Below are 20,111 nucleotides of genomic sequence, written 5' to 3' on the forward strand. Positions count from 1 at the left end.
ACTAGAACAGATGGATATACTGTTCTACAAACCATCCACGGGTGGCAAGACCCAAATTTAGTTCTGGCACAGTTTCATGCATCTGTAACATGCTTAAAGGTGTCACATCAGTACAAATGGACATTTTGTTATTCCATGTTTGTTTGGATCACAAGCAATACTAATTATGATCAGATGTAAAGTGTTACAGGGATACTACCTACACCATCTCAAGAGGACCACTTGCAAAGTTCTTAGCGTTAAAATAATTGTCATGCTGAGGAGAGGCAGAACTTTTGACTAGGTGGACATCTTTTTCTGGGCGCAGTGTTACCCTACTCGGTGGCTTTTATACAGTTAAATATATGTGGGATATCTGTGTGGAAAAAAAAGTTATGTCTTGTGCTCTTACAACTGAACTTCACCTACAAAAACAAACCTTCATAACTGCAAAAGGAACTCAGAAATGAAGACACAAAAACATAACAGGCTTTCCCATCCATAAATAATATTGTGAAGTACCACACTCCATCTAGTTAACTCCCACTGAACTTTGGTAGCCAACTACCAAAGCTTCAACTTGGGCATCATTTGTGAAACATCCTTCCCAATGCACTAAAGTTTGATTTAATAAATTCCCTATGGCAGAACATGGAACTTGCAATACGACCTCAATCCCAAGAGGAACAGAACCCCTCCTATTTCATGAGTCTCTGCAGTCAAGCAGCTCTCAGTCTGGGTGTTCATGACAATAAGTGTTTTTTTAAGTCCAAAAGCATGCTCACCTCTTCAGTGTTGTGGTCCCACCTTGCATGACCAGGGAAAGCCCACTGCGAGAAGGCTACTGGCTGTAGGGGTTTGTTGACAGAATGCAGTACTCCATTACATTTTGGATGCTCACCCATTACGTACACCGTTGAACCGTTAACCGGCATCTCGCCAACTGTACATGTTGACTAAAAAGAAAGAAAAGGGTGTGAAGCCGAAAGAAGTAAAAAAGTTAATGCAGTGAATGTAAAGTAATATCAAATAGGAAAGGCAAACAACATTCTACCTTCACATCTTTTATATGTCTAGCAGATACACCAAATAGTAACAATAGGGAAAAAACAAGCACATGTGTGATCCTGCCTCATGTCAAGGAACTATTGTACCCAGGACCCTTTTGTTCTTACTTTTCTTGGGTTTCTGTTATCTATATTCAGCAAGATGCAAGGCATATTTTACCTCAAGAAAAAGGGAATGCCAATGAATCCCATGAAACGATGAACTAATAATGCAGAAGTTACTAAGGTAGGACCTTATTCTTGCTATCAGATCTTCATTTGCATGAAAAGATTGCCACACATCAAAATACATTGTGGGAGATGAGCCCATGGTATTCAGCTAAATATGTTCTACAGAATTGTGGTGGCCAAATAGCATCGATGTATAGCACCACTGACATAGTTTTGGCACTTACAGAATGGCCATATATAAGATGCAGAGAGGGAAGTTTAAATACAGAGTACTATTCCTATACGCAGAATACCATGTAAAGGAAAGTGGAGTCCTTAATCATGGTCTTTTCTGAAATAGGGTCACAAATAGGTAACAAAAGACTTAATAATTGAACAAGGAAGCCCTCGCCACCAAACGGAGATGCTCAGGTGCTTCAATTTTAGGCATATGGACAGGACGAAGAATAAGAGGGACAAGTCGGGGTCCCTGCTGTCCTGGCTGGCCAATCCGATTAAACGAAGAACTCCTATAATGGCGGTGGAGATGGAGGGAGAAAATGCAATCTACTCTCCGGAGGGGATTAACGTGGCCTTAGCCGAATTCCTACTCGGCCCTATCTAAAAGCATCACACTGCATGACTCCGTGGAGATCCGGGCCTACCTAGGCGGTATAATTTTGCCAAGGTTTGGAGGAGATAGAAGCGGAGGAACTTGAAGGGGAAATAACAATTCAGTAGATAAAAAAAAAGTGCCAGCAGAACTGGCGGAAGTCCAATCTTTTCCCGATGGTGCATCATGGGTTCCCACTGGAGGGACTAGGGAGATTGCACTGGGAACCTCAATGCCTGAAGTACCTGGGGATCAACCTCTATCATGATTGCCAATATTCCCGGAGGGTAACATAGGGCAGGCCATCCGGTCGCTAAGATCTCACATGAACTTTTGGAAGACCCTCCCGCTGTCTGTGGCGGGCCGGATAGCTCTCTAAAAATGACAGCCCTGCCTCACCTTTTATATTTTTTCAACACACTCCTGGTTTGAATACCGCGTGCGACATTTAAGGACCTCGACTCCCTGATGATCGCTTTCATATGAGGACCTGCCCGCAAACGGGTAGCTATGGCCACTATACAACATTTAAGTCTCACACAACAGAGAAAAACTTTATAACAAACATAGCTCTACTGTACGCTAGATATGGGAAAATCAAAAGATGTCGTAATACTGCCCTCACACACTTGGTAGTGTCATGCTTCATCATTGGTCCGCATCATACATCCAGGTGCAGACCAACACTCTGGATGGAGCGCAATTTTTTAGTAAGAAGATGAAGAATAGTGGTGAGGGTAGAGTGTAATAAAGAAAGGCAAAACGAAACACAAAAGTGTAACTCAAATCAAAAAGGAAAACAAATTTTCTCCTGGAAGAAGGGACCAAGAGAGGTGCATATATAATTATAAAACTGCCTAGGGGTTAACCCGCAATTTTTTTTTTTTTGTCAACCTCTGGCAGGATTAAAACCAACGATATGGGGTATTCAGGGAAGGTAACGACCCTTCTATCCCCACTGCAAATACCAACATGTTTCTGCCAGCTTTTTTTGCGCCAAACCAGGTCGCTCTGGCATTCGTCAGGGTGTTGGTCCCTATTTTCTGGTCTGTACCCCGATTAGGGTATTTATTACCTTATTACTCTGTATGTTTGGGCTTTGCCCCAACGTCACTCTTTTCTGGAGATTTCCAAGAGGATTCACAATTCTACAACGAGAGAAAAACATAAAAGAGGGAAAACCATCCATGATTTCCATACTCATCGTTATTCTCATTAGCCTTTTCTCTTTTCGAATTTCCCATGCGTTATTTAAGTGTCTCATTGCAACCTATTCATTCAACACACACCTTTACCCCTAAACGTGAGGACACCACACCACACGTGAACACAAACTACTCAACAAATGACGTGGGTGCACAATCTGGATTTAAAATCCACACGTATATTCACAATACATATACTTAATAGCGGAGATATACCCAGCCATAGCTCTCTCAAGTATCCCAGTGAGTAATATCGATTGCCAATACCTCCTCGCAAGTCCATGTTTACTTACAAGAGTTTACGAATATTTATTCTAAACCCGGGACTTCGGGGATGGTGCTCTTGTCATCACACTCTAGATTTGTGTGATCCATCGAGTGCAGAGGAGAACAAAGTAGAGAAAATTTGTTTTCCTTTTTGATTTGAGTTAAACTTTTGTGTTTCGTTTTGCCTTTCTTTATTACACTCTACCCTCACCACTATTCTTCATCTTCTTACTAACAAATTGCGCTCCATCCAGAGTGTTGGTCTGCACCTGGATGTATGATGCGGCCCAATGATGAAGCATGACACTACCAAGTGTGTGAGGGCAGTATTAAGACATCTTTTGATTTTCCCATATCTAGCGTACAGTAGAGCTATGTTTGTTATAAACTTTTTCTCTCTGTTGTGTGAGACTTAAATATTGGTAAGGGAGTCAGAGAAGACTCAATCCCTTGTTTTCTTCTATTTTGTGATATTTAACAATACAACATTCCAAGACAGATGAGGGGCTGGCAGTACCGTACTGTTAGACTTGGCATCTTTGGTGTGGTTTCACCTGTTTTTTTCCTCTACCGCGTGTATTTTTGATGCTGCGCTGGATTTAGTTTTTGCTGGCTTAGATGCTCTGGGCACTTTGCCACTGCTGATCAGTGTCAAAGTGTAAGCGCTCCCTGTGTAAATTGTTGTTACAATTGGTTCTCCCTGATTGGCATATTTGATTTACTGGTAAGTCCATTGTAAAGTGCACTGAAGTGTTCCAGGGCCTGTAAATCAAATGGTACTAGTGGGCCTGCAGCACAGATTGTGCCACCCACATGAGTAGCCCTTAAAAAGGTATGTCAGACCTACCACTGCAGTGTCTGTGCGCAGTTAACTGTCATGTTGACTTGGCAAGTGCACCCACTTGCCAAACCCTAACCTTCCCTTTTCTTACGTGTAAGGCATCCCTATGGTAGGTAGTACATGCATTGATGTGCGTGACATGTCCTGATAGTGAAATAGTGCCAATTTCGTTTTACACTATTGAAAGGCTATCTTGCCCCATAGGATAGAATAGGAAATACTTTGTAACATCTTACAAGTATAACGTCCCACTGGAACAAGATAGAGAAATAAAGTTTAGGCTCTCTGAACTCAGAATGTAATAACACATCTTTTGGTAAAGATGTTTTTTAAATTGTGTGTTTGAAAATGCCACTTTTAGAAATTAGTTATTTTATTCTTTAACCATTCTGTGTGCATCTGTCTGTTTGGGTATTGGCTGTCTGGTTTTGGAGTAACAAGGGCTGGGGATGTGCATTCACTGTAGACAGCTACTTAGGAGGGTGGTGTGCCGGGCCCTTTCAGCATGACCCAGAGCTGAGCTGAATAGACTTTTGCTCAATTTAGAGTAGTGGGTGGAAATGTCCTTGAATAGGGCCTGCCTCCCTTGCACAATGCTGTCTCCACCCTCTGTGGTCATAGTGCACCAGTGAGTACATAACTTGTTTGGACTGGACTCCGAGACCCTTGCACAAAGAGAACAAAGACATTTTGGGGTATAAGTATTAGACCTAAAACTCCAGCACTTTAGACTACTTCTGTACTTAAGAGGAACCTCTGCCAAGGAGTAAAGCTGAAGAGCTGTGAGGAGGAGTACAGCCTCTTTTCTATGTGCTGTGTGGGGTTGGCTTGCAGTTGCTGTTTCTGACAAGGAGAGGACAAAGACTGGAACTTTGCTTTGAACCTCCTTGAAGAAGATCTCCAATGGCCTGTGTGTGCTGGCCTCCTGTTCTGAAGTCTCAGAGCCACAACGACTTCACCCTCAGCTCCCCTGAACTCTGCTGCTGAGAGTTCTGATCTGCCAGGAGGTGCCTGTTCCAGTTCTGGGCCTCTGGAGGTTGTGCCTGCTGCTGGAAGACCCCTGAAGAACTAAGAAAATAGACGCATTGCTCTTCTTGGGGCTGTTTTTCAGACGCAGCACCGCTGTGCGAGAAGAATCTCCATGCATCGCCGCGTCACTGCCGAAACCGACACAGAGCCTGTTGCCGCTGCAAGAACCGACGCATTGAGGGATCGCGGCTTTAGAAACCGATGCAGTGCCGCTCGATGCCGTCGCATCCCAGATTTCCACTCATCGCATCTGTGCAGCAAGTTTTCCCGACGCATCACCCGCAGACCAGTCCTGTCTTGGAGTCAATGCATCACCTCCCCCTACAGACCGGATTCAACGCATTACTTCTCCTGTGCGCAGCAGAACTGTTGCATCGCCTCCCCAAGGTCTCAGAAACTCACGCATCTCTCTGTTTCCAAAGCTTCCCATCTCTGCGGCAGTTTGGCCTTGTGAATTTTGACGAGAAATCACGCATCAATAGTTTTCTATGGACCAAGTTGTTTGAAACCTTTTTCAAGTCATATTCTTAGTACATGTATGTTGGATTTTTCTCGTTTTGGTCTCGTTGAGTTTAGATAAAGATACTTTATTATTCTAAACTGGTGTGGTGTCCATTTGTGGTGTTATCACTGTATTATTGTGTGTTTTGAGTACAAATACTTTACATATTGCTTTTGGGATAAGTCTGTCTGCTCGTAACAAGGTACCCAGGGGTTAAGCAGGGGATCTCTAAAGTGTGTATCTGCCTTACCCTGACTAAAAGCAAGGGTCGCTATTTGGACAAAGGTACCTATCGCTTCCAACTAGAGGCCCTTATTTCTAACACCGACTTTGAGACGTATTACATAGCGGGGCAACTACAGTGGCTACTGCAGTGGTTGGCAAGCAGAAGAGACCCGACCAGGCCTCAAAGCACATGGGCACCTCCCCTTGCACATCTCGTTAAGGTGTTTCATAGAGTGTGACACACGACAACCGGGGATACCCAAGAATTCAGAGTGCTTACCAGATGCTGGAATCGTTGCTTACAAAAGCTGCATAGCAAGGTACCATATTCCCCAAATATACCCCTTACTATGCTTAGAGAGCTGCCTCATGGCGAAGACCGGACTGGAGTGGACTGGACCAGTGGGTGGAAGCTTGGGCGACCAAGATAGGGGATCTATTCAGAGATGCTCCCATTCAAGGACTTTCAGGTGGAGTTTGATGTACCACAGGGACTTTTTCTCCTCTACAGAGCAATCACAACTGCGCTCCGGAAGCACTGGAACATTGGCTCTACTGAGCCAAATGCGCACCGGAGCTGCCAGTATATGGCCCTTTCCGCGGACACTTTAAAGGCAGCCTCATCTTTGTACAGAGTGGTGTGAGGGGACCTTCAGTGCCCGCTGGAGCGCCTGCGATGGGCGGCAGACTTGGGAGACACTATAGCGGTTCAGCAATGGGATAGGATCCTTTGAAAGAACTCTGAAAGTTTCCAGGAATACGAGATTCCAACTCATCAACTATTACGTTCAACATAGATCGTATTTGACTCCAGAGCGTATCCAGCGGTACTTTCAGATGGCCGATGCAGCTTGTCCCAGGTGCGGGGAACTGAGAGCACACTTTCTACATATATTCTGGATGTGCTTCTTGGTGTCTTTTGGGGGAGGTCACGACTAGAATGGCAACAGCTATAGGCAGGGAGGCCCCTGCCTCTCCAGGCCATTGTCTCTTGTGTTGGCTCCCGCTCACGGTTAGAAAGAGGATCACAAACAAATTTCAAGACCTGGACTTCATTGTGGACAAAAGGGAAATTGCGCGGCACTGAAAGGTGCCTAGGGGACACCAAATAGTTGCATGGAGAAGTGGGCGGGCTGCGAGGGTAGACTACTCTTGAGGAAAGCCAGATGAGGAGTTGGCACTATTGGCGCAGCCCGAGCATGGGACACACTAGTGGATAACTTTACCAATCCTGACTCTGATACTCCCACCACATCACCAGAGGGGTCGGGAACAACAACCACCCCGAGAGACCCCTCGTATAACTAAGGCTGCTCTAAGATGTTACCGAAACCTAGAAGACCTCGGTCCCTGTAGGGGTGCTCTATTCCCCCCCCCCCCCCCTCCTGTCTGGTCTCACCAGACAGTAGCACACCCAAATAGGGCATGATACACAAGGCTAAGTAAGGCTCAATGAGGGACAGGGGCTGGGATTGTTTTATTAACAGCGGATGGCTGCAAATAAAAGTAATTAAATGTCGAGTTTGAAAGCTTGCTGATGCTGTACAGCACAAGTATCATAATAGTGTGAATTGTGTAAAACCCCAATAAAGTTTGTTAAAAAAAAACAACTTAATAATTGAATAGGTTGACTTGATGTTCTCCAGTAAATTCACACTGCTATCCGTCCCTCTAAATAATGTAAGTTCCATTCACCTTTCATAAAAAGGTTAGAAAAAAAGTTAGAAGAAAAATCTTCTGAGGCAGATGAAATTCAGATAACGTTTACAGAAAGTAATGACAGGGTTTTAACGGCCTTTTTCGCCTAACAATAAATTATGTGGCTCCCATGACACCTTGTGCCAAAGTCATTGTGATGAAAGACAAACTTTTCGATCTTGGAAGTTTAAATTCATTAGATGTTATGTGTTGAATATGTTTCTAAGCTAAAACAATTTTTTAATTACAAACTTGATGGGGCATCAAACTTGGGAGATACAAGTGAAGGAGCTCATAGTTTGGAAAAAAAAAACATTATAGAACGCTATACATTCTCCACCAGTATCCTTACAAGGGACAATCCACACAAAATATTATCTGCACTGTTGAATCAGAGTGCTATAATAAACTAAATTGGACATAAAAGAACAATCAGAGATAGAGAGGGAAAAAAAGAAAAAGAACAAAATGATTCAATCAAGTGCCCACATCTCGTCGACCTGTACATAATCAAGCACCACATAAATCTTTCTGACCCCCTTGCAAATTTTCCTTTGAATCGCCCTCTGTAAACCAGAGTGCATGCAGCAATCAGCTACCAACAGGTTAAAGCACACACAAACTCCCAAGAGGGCCACAGGGATATTTCCCATAACAATGTTGGGTACTTGCTCATTCGGGATGCTTACATGGTGCAACCTGGAATTATGGGTCTCCGTATGAAGGACAGAAATATTTATCAGCACAGATCTGGACTGAAAAACTTTGACTACCATTGTACCATTAAGGTAAATATATACTGGAAAGTACAGACTTAATATTTTAACTTGTCATTGACTTACCTTGATTATGTAGGTCAAGTGAAATTGTGCAGTCGATATTTTTTTTAGTTGATTATATAACCTGGATATTGTGTTTCCCAGCCTCACCCTACATAGTTTCTTCACACTAGGCTCAATTCCCTGTTGCCCACAGTTCCACTAGTAAAGGGCACAGAACAGCCTGTCTAGTCCATTTGCTTTAGTAATCCCATCACATGCAGGGTGACCAAAAGGAGCAACATGTTGTTTAGGGTCCACTTCCCATTATCCTATACATGAGAGCAGTGTAAATCCTTCATAGCTGGCACTCTCAATCCCCCTTCCTACAAGATTAGGGAATATTAAAATCTGGAGTGGAGCACAACCAACATCTTATTCACAAAAAGCACAGTGAAGAAAAGCACTACAAAAACCACTCGCTAAAAGGTCTAAAACCTTGAGGATGGTAGTAGGTGTTGTGAAGATCCCAAAAGGCTCAGAGTAGGTTCCCGGGTTCTTTATTAAGAGCACCTCACCCAAACAGCTATGCATTTTCAGACCAGGTTCAACTTGGCAATGCCCTGGAATGCCCAACCAACATTCTACCGATAATCATAATGGTTCCCACAGGTGTCTCCAGAACTGTGAGAAAATAAGAAAGCACAAGCATTGGCATAGCCAATAGGTCTCACCTTTGGGACCTTATAAGTGTTTAGCCATGCAACAGTTGATGTTGTTGCACCAAAAATATTGTGCTGGATAACCAAACACTTAAGGTCCCAAAGGCGAGACCTATTGGCTATGCCTAAACCCTCTACTATAGCAGCTAGAGGTGTGGTGGGTGTTGACATGAGCCACTTGGCTGATCAAGCACTAAAATGTTGACTCTTTTGAGGGCTTCGTCTGTGTTCAGGTTTGCAGAACAGAAAGAGCTGAGGCGTGTAGACCTACGGCTGACAACTGAGCCAAGTGCGTGAAGGAGACAGAGAATTGAATGAATAAAATGTGGAAAACCAGAAAAGTAGAGGCATCAAATAGATAGAGGTACCTAGAAAGATAATGAAGTAAAACATCAAAGAGGGAAGAAAATAAATAGATTGCTAAATATAAATGGTGAAATGAGGAAGGGAAAAAAGGAAGGAACGAGGAAGGATACAAGTATGAATGGAAGGATAAAACAAAGAAATGTGAAGGGAAGAGTGGAAGGAAGTGTGAGATAAAAGAAGGGTGCAAAGAAGGAAGTGTGGAAGGAAGAATTAAAACAGGGACAGAAGGAAAGGGGGTTAGAGGAAAAGAGGAAAACAAAAGGGTGAAAGCAGATTTGGAAAGATGAAAGGACGAGTCAAAGGATAGATGAATGATAAGAGGACTGGAAGACTGCTGGAACAAAAGGATGAATGGAAGGGTGGAAAGATGGAAGAGTGCATGGAAGGGAGTTGGGTGGCTGGATGAGTTAAGAATGGAAGAAAGAAAGGATGGATGAATGGATGAACAGTGAAAGGATGACTGGGAGGATCGATAGAGGACAGACAGGAGGGAAGGGTGAAAGGATGAATGAGTGAATAGATGGATATTAGGTGAAAGGATAATAGAAGAGAAAGTGATTGATAGAAAAATGTGTGGGTGGATGGAAAGGTGAAATAGTGGATAAATGGGTTGTGGATTGATGAAAAGGTATTGGCTTTGTCATTGTCTTTTACGCATGCTGTACAGCAGCACGGCTGCCGTGTAGCATGACTGAAAGAAAAAACAAAAGTGGTATAATGCGGGCCGTGCTGGCTGTGTAATAACTTTTGTCAAAGCACTACAAAGCAGCAGTGAGCTATTTTTTAAATAATTTTCAGCCATGCAACATGGCTAATAGTTATGGGAAATGTGCTAGAATGGCGGGCACGGTTTATTATGTTATTAGAGCAAAGGTTTGAAACACGTGTACATGTATATTGGTTTTCCATATCGTGACAATGAAATGTGCCTGCCTTGCTTTGCCTGCTGGTGCACACGATCTCTACACATGCACTCAGTGGACTGGAGAGAGTGTGTGTGTATATATATATATATATATATATATATATATATATATATATATATATACTTGCCATGCTTTGCAATATGAGCTACTCATAGAACCCGGGGGTCAGCTTATGAGTGGTAAAGTCCCTGCGCTGGCCTCTGCTTTCTGTTTGGAATTATTAGCACGGGCCTCATTTAATGGACATCTGGGCTCTGCTTTTCTAAGCTCCATCCATAAATCATCATCTATTCCCTTTCAGACCCACCCCCTCCACAAACAGTCACCCGTGAATGCGGATCATTTCACCTAGCAGTATAGTGTACTACAATTGATACGTTGAATACAAGCCATGTTTTCTAAGGCTCCTCAGCTGGGCTACAATCTGGAGTATCTTGTGCTTGACATACTGCAAACATACCTTATAGCACTAATGAGCTCTGTGCTCGGGGCCCAGCCTGGTGCAGCCAAAGATGTGTTTGTTGTGGCCCCATTCATTCCAACTAACACTTTATAGCGGTTTTTTTCATAGCACTCGAATGCACATCAGCGCTATTTCATCATAACTTTCAGCCATGCAACACAGCTAAAAGTTATGGGAAAAGCGCTATGACGGCAGGGTTGCGAAGATAAGAATAACAAGCTAACGAGGGGGAGAAGGGAGGAGGGAGGGGGGTAGTGAGAGCAGACAGCAAGGGGGTGGAGGAGGCTTAATGAGCCATGACAGAAAGGCAGATGGCGGCTGCGGGAGTGCACGCTCACGTGCACTCAAGCTTTAGGCCACCAAAAGCCTCTGGTGGCAATTTTAAAAGCCACTTACTAAATGTCTCGAAGAGACTGCATGCGCTGTCTCAGGCGAGACCTAAAAAAAGAGGTACCAGTGTAAAAGAGAGTAAGAAAGAAAACACTTCTACATGTGACCAAATAGAGAGAGTAAATGAGAATCCTGGAGATGGTAGGGGCAGGGCCTGGCAGGGAAGCGCATGCAGTTAGGCCATGCTTCTTTTATAAAATAATTTGTAGATGCAAAAATATACCAGTGTCATATCTTGGAATCCTGGACATCCTGGAATCACAGCTTATGTGGAGTTTCAGTGTACATGGTGCAATTTCTTTTAAATCTGGCATAAAGTAGTGTCTCTGTCCTGACTTATTTCAAACAAGAGTGTTTTTATATAGCGCATTAAAGTGGATTTAGACATAAAAGAATCTATGTTCAGATCTAGCCCAAAATCATCTTTAGCTCGCTCAAAAGACCTATAGAAGACGCTCTTTTTTTGGGGGAGAAAAATGATTTCAAACGTCAAGACTCTGTGCGCAGTGTACCCTCCTCACCGCACAAAAGCGAGTTTCCCCAACTTAAGACAGCGGACAAAGGGAAAGTATGAGAAGACAATAAACCAAACTCCTGATGGAGAACATGAGGGGCTGCCTGTGTATTCAGATTATAAATCTGGCGAAAAATGTGTTGCTAAATTCCATCAAAAAGTGCCAGAGACTCTTATCCAACATTACACACGCATTGCATAAAGAAGAGGGAATTTTAACCCGGTAAACTAACAGAAATGCTCAAAATGCTGTCTCCCACTCATTTTATATAATCTATTGAGGTTGTTTGCCTGGGAGAGGGTCATGCTAAAACATAAGTTTCTATGATCATTATCCCGCCTACTACTAGAAAAGACCTTACCATGATAAAGTCCACATTTTCTAGTTTATCTATGCCTAGATAGTGATTGAACCTTCCCTTCGTTATTATGCCATTCCTACGGAAGATCAAGATTTTACTTTTGGAGAGATTTATTTTTAAAAAATGGACTTCTGCATACTTCGTCAGAGCAGTGAGGCGAAGCTGTCATCCAATAGGGCTTAAATCCATTATGGCTACGTCTCAGCATACAATAAGTTGCTAACAGACATCGTACCCATTTTTGGGCGGTTGGCCTTCACCAGACTTAGGATACCAGAAAGATCATGACATTAAACATTAAAGGCAGAACAACATTGAAGCCAGCAAACAGCCCTGCATTACACGGTTTTGATCTTTCGCGATAAACCCGGCGTCCCTCCCATTGGTGTCTGACACCAGGTATCAGAGTGTAATTAAATAATAAGCTTTAGAAGATGATGTGGGACACCCAGAGAAAAGTGCTTTCTCTAAAGCGTTTGGGGATAAACTCGGTCAAACGCTGTGCAGAAGTTAATAAATGCCATACACACCGAGACTTACCTTGGGAAAATAAGTATTTTTCAATTATCGCTTGGAGGACAGCTATATTATCTCCTAAAGCCAGCTTGTTCCGGAGGAATGATGTTGTATTCTTGAGCACATTGTTATAAATGGCAAAGTACACTCCTGGCAAAAAGTTTGCTATTCGCATCCAACAATGATATCTGTCTAAAGCTTGCCGGTAAAGATTTAGGAACCTTTATTTAAAATGGTACAATGACTGTGTCCGTCCATGATAAGGGAATTTTTCTAAAACAATAACAATATTCTAACAGAGGACCATTTAAAGATCCCCATGCTGTGGCTTTGACATTGTTACCTACTGAGAAATGCTCCTTCTGTAATACCACGTGTTCCATAAATGTATGTCGTATGTTCCTACCATTGCTGGCGGCCGGCCGGAAGGTTGTGGGCCCATACTTGTATACTTTTAAGACCTGTAATAAACGGTTTCAAAAAAAAAAGATCCCCATGCTACATCCTTTTTAATAACTGCAATAGGAAACTCATCGGGCCCCATTGCTTCAGATGTTCTAGCATTCTTTATGAAGTCCACAATCTCACCTACTGAGGGAGGACCATATAGTACGAGCATCCACTACCTTACTATTACTAGAATACAGCTAAGTGATATAACCCACCTAGACATTTTCTGGGATCGGAATTGCATGCACAATCACCCTAGAATTATAATATTCAGCAACCAAGCAGCAATATTTCCTTTAATACCTAGAGTTCACTGCCTCCCTTAAATTGATCCATTTGAGATCACATTCCTTCCTGCGCTTTGAATCTACATCTTGCACGCTTGAGACGGTCAACTTCATGCTGTCTTAACTGGGAAAGCCCCAAGTGCTATTGTCTTATAAGGGAATGTATTTCCTGGTTTAATGCCTTCAACTTATGGTTGCACTTTTTCAGCTGGCAGGGACCTGCATCCCTAGAGCTTAATTTACAAAGCTCCTCCATATGGGATTCATAAAACGATATGGGGTCATTCAATAAAGACTCCGTCCCCCCCTGGTGATTGCTTCTGACGTAGCCCTGTCCCCCTAGCTTGGACATTCCTGTTCCCGCCTGGAATTGGTACATGTGTGCTTCCCTGCCCCGCCTCCCGCCTCGCTCAAAACTGGCTTCTGCATGTAGTGCTGCTGAGAGGAGGCTGCCCCCCCCCCCCCCCCATGGGAGAGCAAGTTCCTGCCTATATAGTTTTCATGCCTGGTTTTAGTTTTGTTTTGTGTGTTTTGTTTTGTAAAATATTAAATCAAAGCCTTTCTGTAGCATGAAGTCTTGTTGTGGGCAGTTTAGTCGCACTCTGTGCAGGCTGCTCCTTTGTTCGCTGTATTAACTCTACTTCTTGCACACTAGCGGCCGGCCTCTGAGGTTGTAGGCCCGTGATTGTACATAACTGCTGTGTCAAATAAAGGTTTTGGGGAAAAAAAAATAAAAAAAATAAAGACTCCGTAAGATTATCGTAAACTCCGTTAAGCTTGGAACTTAAGGACACAATAACCTTAGCTGTCCAAACGGTGCGACCATTTGACTTATTAAAGCCAATCTTGCCCAGGGGTGGGTTCCCAGGAACTAATTCCTGGAGATTAAAGGCCACAGTTGTACCAACTAAGCTGCTATTACTCATATCAGATGAAGATACAGTAAGTTTCTCACAAGCCCCAAACATTTGAAAGGATACTATCACAGAATCAAGTAAACTCTGCTTGGAGGTTGACTGAAAGCTATAGGAGGCGCCCGTTGGACATCTTCCATTTAAGATGATCAAATCGTATTTTCATAGAGTTTCAAGTAATTGAAAGCCACGCTTATCTGTTCTAATTTTTCCTGGGAGCAAAGTCTCTGATATAGACCACACTTCCTCTTCCTCAACTTTAGCAAAGGTTGAGGAGGCAGAATTAGAAACCTTTGCAAATAGGTCACCCATGATTATTACCCAAGGGCAATCTTCTGTAACGCTAATGTCATAGACAAAAGCATATTTGCTAATACGATGAAAGAAGGACAGCCTCTCACATCTTGGAAAGCCAATTTCAAACAAAGATATAAATTTGAGGGATGAACAAACTCCCCGTGGTTCCAATTAACCATGCTCTTAAATAAAATTGCCACCACCCCCCCCCCCGGTGTGATCCCTTTCAGAACGGGTTGCAGTACAGGAAAAAACAAAGTAGCTAGCAAATATAAACTCTTTACATGACCAGGTTTCTTGAAGACATACAATTAAAAGATCCAAAGACTTCAAGAAATTCAGTCTTACCTCATAGTATCCCAACCTGACCATGTCCACAACAGAATTAGCCCATCCATGCTACCTCAATGGTTCAACATTCTTAAATGAGGTGCGGCACTATTCCATTCTCCCGCTACCCAAATCCACTTAAGGACGTCATCCCTTGAATCTACAACTCGTGGATGGGCTACAGGACTCTCTAAAATGTTGATTAATTGTCCACTCTGCCCCAGTGAGACTTGTATATCTTTAGGATTCCCCTGTTGACAATCATTACTAAGCCCCACTGCAGCCACCACCAATGACTGATTTGCTCTTGATATCTTCAGATGTTCTACTGGGGTTTCTAAGTTCTCCACCACAGGAACACCACCAATCGCCCCTTTTTAAAAATAAATCACAATTTTGCAATAGACCATGAGCCAAACGTAATTCTAGAATATGGGGATGGTGCAGATGATTGAATAACTAAACTTATGATGTCAATACTTTTTACCAACCTTAGAGCTTCAGTCTCCAAAAAGGAATTCAAAATAGAATTTCTATTCATTGGTGGAGAGTCATTATAAAATAACAAAAAGTCCAGAGAGGTTGACACAGGGTTCTGCTCTATGTGCATCCTTTGGGAGTAGCCGATAGTGGACTCCCGTGCAGACTCCTTAACCCTTGGTACATAACTTTTGCCCAATAATTGAGTAGAAGGCAAGAATTACTGTCAGGGGCTGTTATAGCGCATTGTTCTTCATCATTTCGAGTACTTAATAATTGTGTCACTTGATTCCTCATATTTACCTTTCCCGAAAGGGAGCTATCCTCTTTAAGCAACCCAGCGGCATTTATATGAACCACAGAGTGCTTCTTCCTCCCTACATTAGGCGAGAGTTGAAGAACCATACTTTCAATTCCCCCCCCACCCACTCCAAATGGAGCATGTGAATTGCTCAGTAAAGGATTCAGAGAGCCCAGAGGGTGTGGGGAAGCCACAGAAGGGAAAAGAGGAACAGCTGAAGTTGTACCCACTGTCTCTTCCACCATGGGGTTGCAGTCGGATTTAGACTACCTCCCAGTCCCAATGTCATCGTCACCACCTCATTAGACCTCTTCATATCATGACTAGTGGGGAAGTGCAATTTTTTCATTTTACGTTTAGAAATTCTTATCTTTTTATTTTTACTTTTATTTATAGCACTCATCTGCTTTACCCAAGGAGGCTTCACCTTAGGCTTCCTCTTTAAACTACTTGGTAAGCGGTCAAGGATTTGCGTTTCAATGGAGGTACTAACAACTCTAGGCCCCACTTCTGCCCCTACTCCAGGATGAGATAGTAAATCAATCTCTTTTCAAAATTTATCTGCACTTTCTTTGAATCCCTTTTTTAACATCAGCAAAATCTCTACCTTAGCCATGTCCGGGGTAGGGTTCTGACTATACTCCTCAAACAATTTATGTAAGCAGAGCTCCTCATTATCAAGTAAACAATCATTTTTTTAAAGCATCACATAACTCATTAGCTTGCAAACTTGAACAAAGGCTTTTTTCCCCTCCAGGGGGCATAGCTGTTACTGGCTTACATAAAAATGTACATTATCATTAGCAATACTCGCAACGAGTTTAGAGTTAGAACAGCCTAACTTATTTACTCTCTGCACCTCCAATAAAATTGCTGACAACATTTCTAGTACATGATCGGAGCTTGACAGTTTTTTCTAGTAAAGACAATATGGAAAATAACATTTTTCAGTGCAAAACAAAAAAATCTGAAGAAACGCCACCTCCTACTCTATGATCTGTATTCAATTCCGTACTTGGAAATTGAAAGGGATCAAGTTCTAATTCAGATAGGGACATAGCGTGGCCGCTTCCGTCGCACCGATCTCCTCCACTAGCGCAGACGCCCTAATGGCATCTTAAGCCACTTAGGAGCTGCACACTCACTCAGCTGACTCTCCCAGCTGACCACTTTGCACTTCACTTTGATATTTTAATATATTTGTAATACTACCTCTCCACCAGCTTCTAATAGCTTCTGCTAGTAGTTTATGCTGATTCTCAAAGGAAGGGCATGTGGGCTGAAACAGCAGGAAGGGCAAAGGCTGAAAGTAGAAGGCCCGAGACAGAGAGCCAAGAGTGGAGCCGACACCGGGGCATGAGTCCACACAAGCCAGAACAATAATATCCCCCGCTCTCCCTCCTTGCCACTCACCATCATTTCCTTCTTGCCACTCACTGCTCTCCTCGGCCAACTAATAATCGGTATCGCACCCATGTTGCACCCACCCCTGCCTGCTTTCAATTGCTAACAGTCCCGCGTTAGTCTTGCATACCATTGCACCTTATTTCAGCTGCCTTGTTGCAATGACTTTGGTAAAAATGTTGGAGGCAGAGCTTGTATAGAACGGTGGACAACCATGTACTGAGATTGCTCGCACTCAACTGACTCAAAGGAATTTCAGATGACGCTGCCAAATTGAGTAATTAAAAATAGGCATGGCATCCTCAAGCTCTATGGTGAAGAGCCAAGACCAGCTACCCCATTTACAGAAAAGATGGGATCTAGTTAAACATCAGCTATATATATTTTTTAAAATATATTACAGTAAGAGGACAGGTAACAATCCATTTTTGTATGTAGTTTACCCATGTCTCTTATCCTTCTCACACTAATATGCAGAATCTGTCATATTTCCTCTTCACCAATGTGGTCAAGGGTATAGTCTCATCTTCCTCTATTTTTTCAGATTAATGGAAACTCTCCTCATTACCTGAGTGGAGAGGGAGTTTTAGGGGATCAGAAGCAAATAAGAATAGTTACTTTTGCTTCTTGTCATCTTGGGTCAGATGACTTTTTACATTTCTTTCTGAGTACACCAACCAATTAGAATTATTATAGTACAATAATGATATTTATTGGTAAAGTACTATTTATAGAGTAGTTGAGCTGTGACAACTCCAGCGTTTTACTTAGTTAATTACACCGTTATAAAGAATAGGTTTATGAACAGCTTCCCTCCTGCTGCAATGACATGCTCTCAAGTCCTGAAGGAGTCTCCAGGAGTTTTAATAAGGGGCCTAATGCATAAAAGCCATTCTGTACATGCTAGTCTAAGTTAAATGTCTCTATTTTGAAAGCGAAGACAGTAGACCCTGTTATTTCTACTGCATCACAAGGGACCTTATACCTTTTTGTGTACAACTTCCATCTAGAACAGAGAATGTGATCCTTCAAAGTCCAACTTTCAGTACAAAAAAACGGTATTGGAAGAATAGCTTTGTCTTTTTCATGGTCGTCAATTTACATGTGTCCACTCTGTGCTTATACTTACTTCTAACAGTCAATGCTGACTCATTGTGTGCTGTCCCGGCTTCCATATCAGCAGATTGTCCTTCTGCTCGTTCCTCTGATCTCACAGCCATCATCATTTTCCCTAGACTGGGTGTCTCTCGCAAGATGTGCCTTCTGAATGAATCGAAAAGGCAGCCATCGATGATTCTGAGGCATATGGCTTCTTCATTGGTGAAATTGAATATGCTACTTACCAGTATGCATCTGGTCTTGGCATGTAGGGCTGCCGACATTCATATCTGTGCATAGATCGCCGCCTAGTGTTGGGTCCGGATGTTTGCACGTTGTTGTCCTGGAAGAGTCTTCGAAGTATCACGAGATAGGTGACTCCTCCCCTGGACCACAGTGCGCATGGGCATCCTCTCCATCCTTAGATTGTTTTTCCCCATTGTGGCAGTGATGGAGTAGATACAGTAAGTGATGACCATGCTATACAGTAATTCTGAGAGCTGCAGCTGCTACAGGCGCCGGGGAGGAGGGTGGGCGATATGAATGTCAGCAGCCCTACATGCCAAGAACAGATGCATACTGGTAAGTAGCATATTCAGTTCGAGGCATGTGGCTGAATTCATATCTGTGCATAGAATACATAGCAGTACCTCCTATTACCCGTGCCAGCTGCAGCAGTCTGAAAAAGAGTTTTGAGAACAGCCTGTCCTACAGCTGCCTGCTGTTTTGAGTGTACATCTACGCAGTAGTGTTTGGTAAATGTATGTATAGTGGACCATGTGGCTGCTCTACAGATTTCCTGTAAAGGAATGTTTCCTAGGAAAGCCATGGACGCCCCTAACTTTCGTGTTGAGTGGGCTCGTGGGGGAATCGTTAATGTGCGTTTAGCTTTTTGATAGCAAATTTGAATACATTTAACGATCCATCTGGCTATCCCTGCTTTGGAAATGGCGTTGCCCTTGTGTTGTGGAGAAAAGGCAACGAAAAGTTGTTTTGTTTTCCTAAAGTCCTTAGTTCTGTCTATATAGTACATGAGGGCCCTCTTTACATCTAGTGTGTGGAGCATTCTCTCTGCGACATTTTGTGAACTTGGAAAGAAAACAGGCAGTTCAATAGTTTGATTCATGTGGAACTGCGATATCACTTTGGGCATGAATTTGGGGTTGGTACGTAGTACAACTCTGTTTGCGTGAACCTGTATGAATGGCTCTTGAATGGTTAGTGCCTGGAGTTCACTAACTCTTCTTAACGAAGTAATTGCCACTAAGAAAGCTACTTTCCAGGTGAGGAATTGAATCTCACATGAATGGAGAGGTTCAAAGGGTGGACCCATTAATCTGGTGCTAGAACTAAGGACTTTAGGAAAACAAAACAACTTTTCCAGAGATAGACCTATTCGCCACAAACGAAAACGCAAAATGCCAAAGCTTTGCCACCAGGTTCCCACATCCGCAGTCACAGAGCAATGCGATATGGATGAACTGGTCCGGCAGAATTGCGTACGCTTTTCCCCCAGCGCCATTGATACCGCTAGTGGCACGCAAACTGCGACAACACTCACTGACACTCATCCTAGTTGCTCCCACATGGGCGCGCCAACCATGGTACACCACCTTTCTAGAACTTTCCGTGGTGCCGCATCAAAGGCTGTGGATCAAACCCACACGTTTAATGCAGAACCATGGCGAAATTCAGGAGTGCCTGTGTGTTGGCAATGCGCCAGATGTTTGCTGCTTGCGCTGCAATCCTTTTGCCTGATGTCTCCAGCACTTTGGACTCCTTGTCTGGGGGAGGAGCGTCACCTGTTGTCTGCGAATGGGCTCGTTTGCGAGCGTTAGCAACTACCATGGAGTCCAAAGGTAACTGACCCCTAATGTACATAGGGTCTCCGGGTGCAGGCTTGTATTTTTTTTCAATCCTGGGGTTTAGAACCCGTGCCCTGGTTGTTTCCTTAAAA

The 20,111-nt window shown here is 43.1% G+C and overlaps 1 protein-coding gene across 1 annotated transcript in view; it reads right to left on the bottom strand.

Annotated features, from left to right (window-relative positions):
* Positions 1 to 20,111, bottom strand: part of VRK2 (VRK serine/threonine kinase 2) — a 370,448-nt gene that overhangs the window by 38,826 nt on the left and 311,511 nt on the right. Inside the window, exon 13 of the mRNA XM_085612369.1 lies at positions 765 to 935. Coding sequence (XP_085468495.1) covers positions 765 to 935 — 171 coding nt within the window. The remainder of the gene's footprint in view (positions 1 to 764; positions 936 to 20,111) is intronic.

The sequence above is a fragment of the Triturus cristatus genome, chromosome 6 (genome assembly GCF_964204655.1).
Source record: "Triturus cristatus chromosome 6, aTriCri1.1, whole genome shotgun sequence".
NCBI classification, from domain to species: domain Eukaryota; kingdom Metazoa; phylum Chordata; class Amphibia; order Caudata; family Salamandridae; genus Triturus; species Triturus cristatus.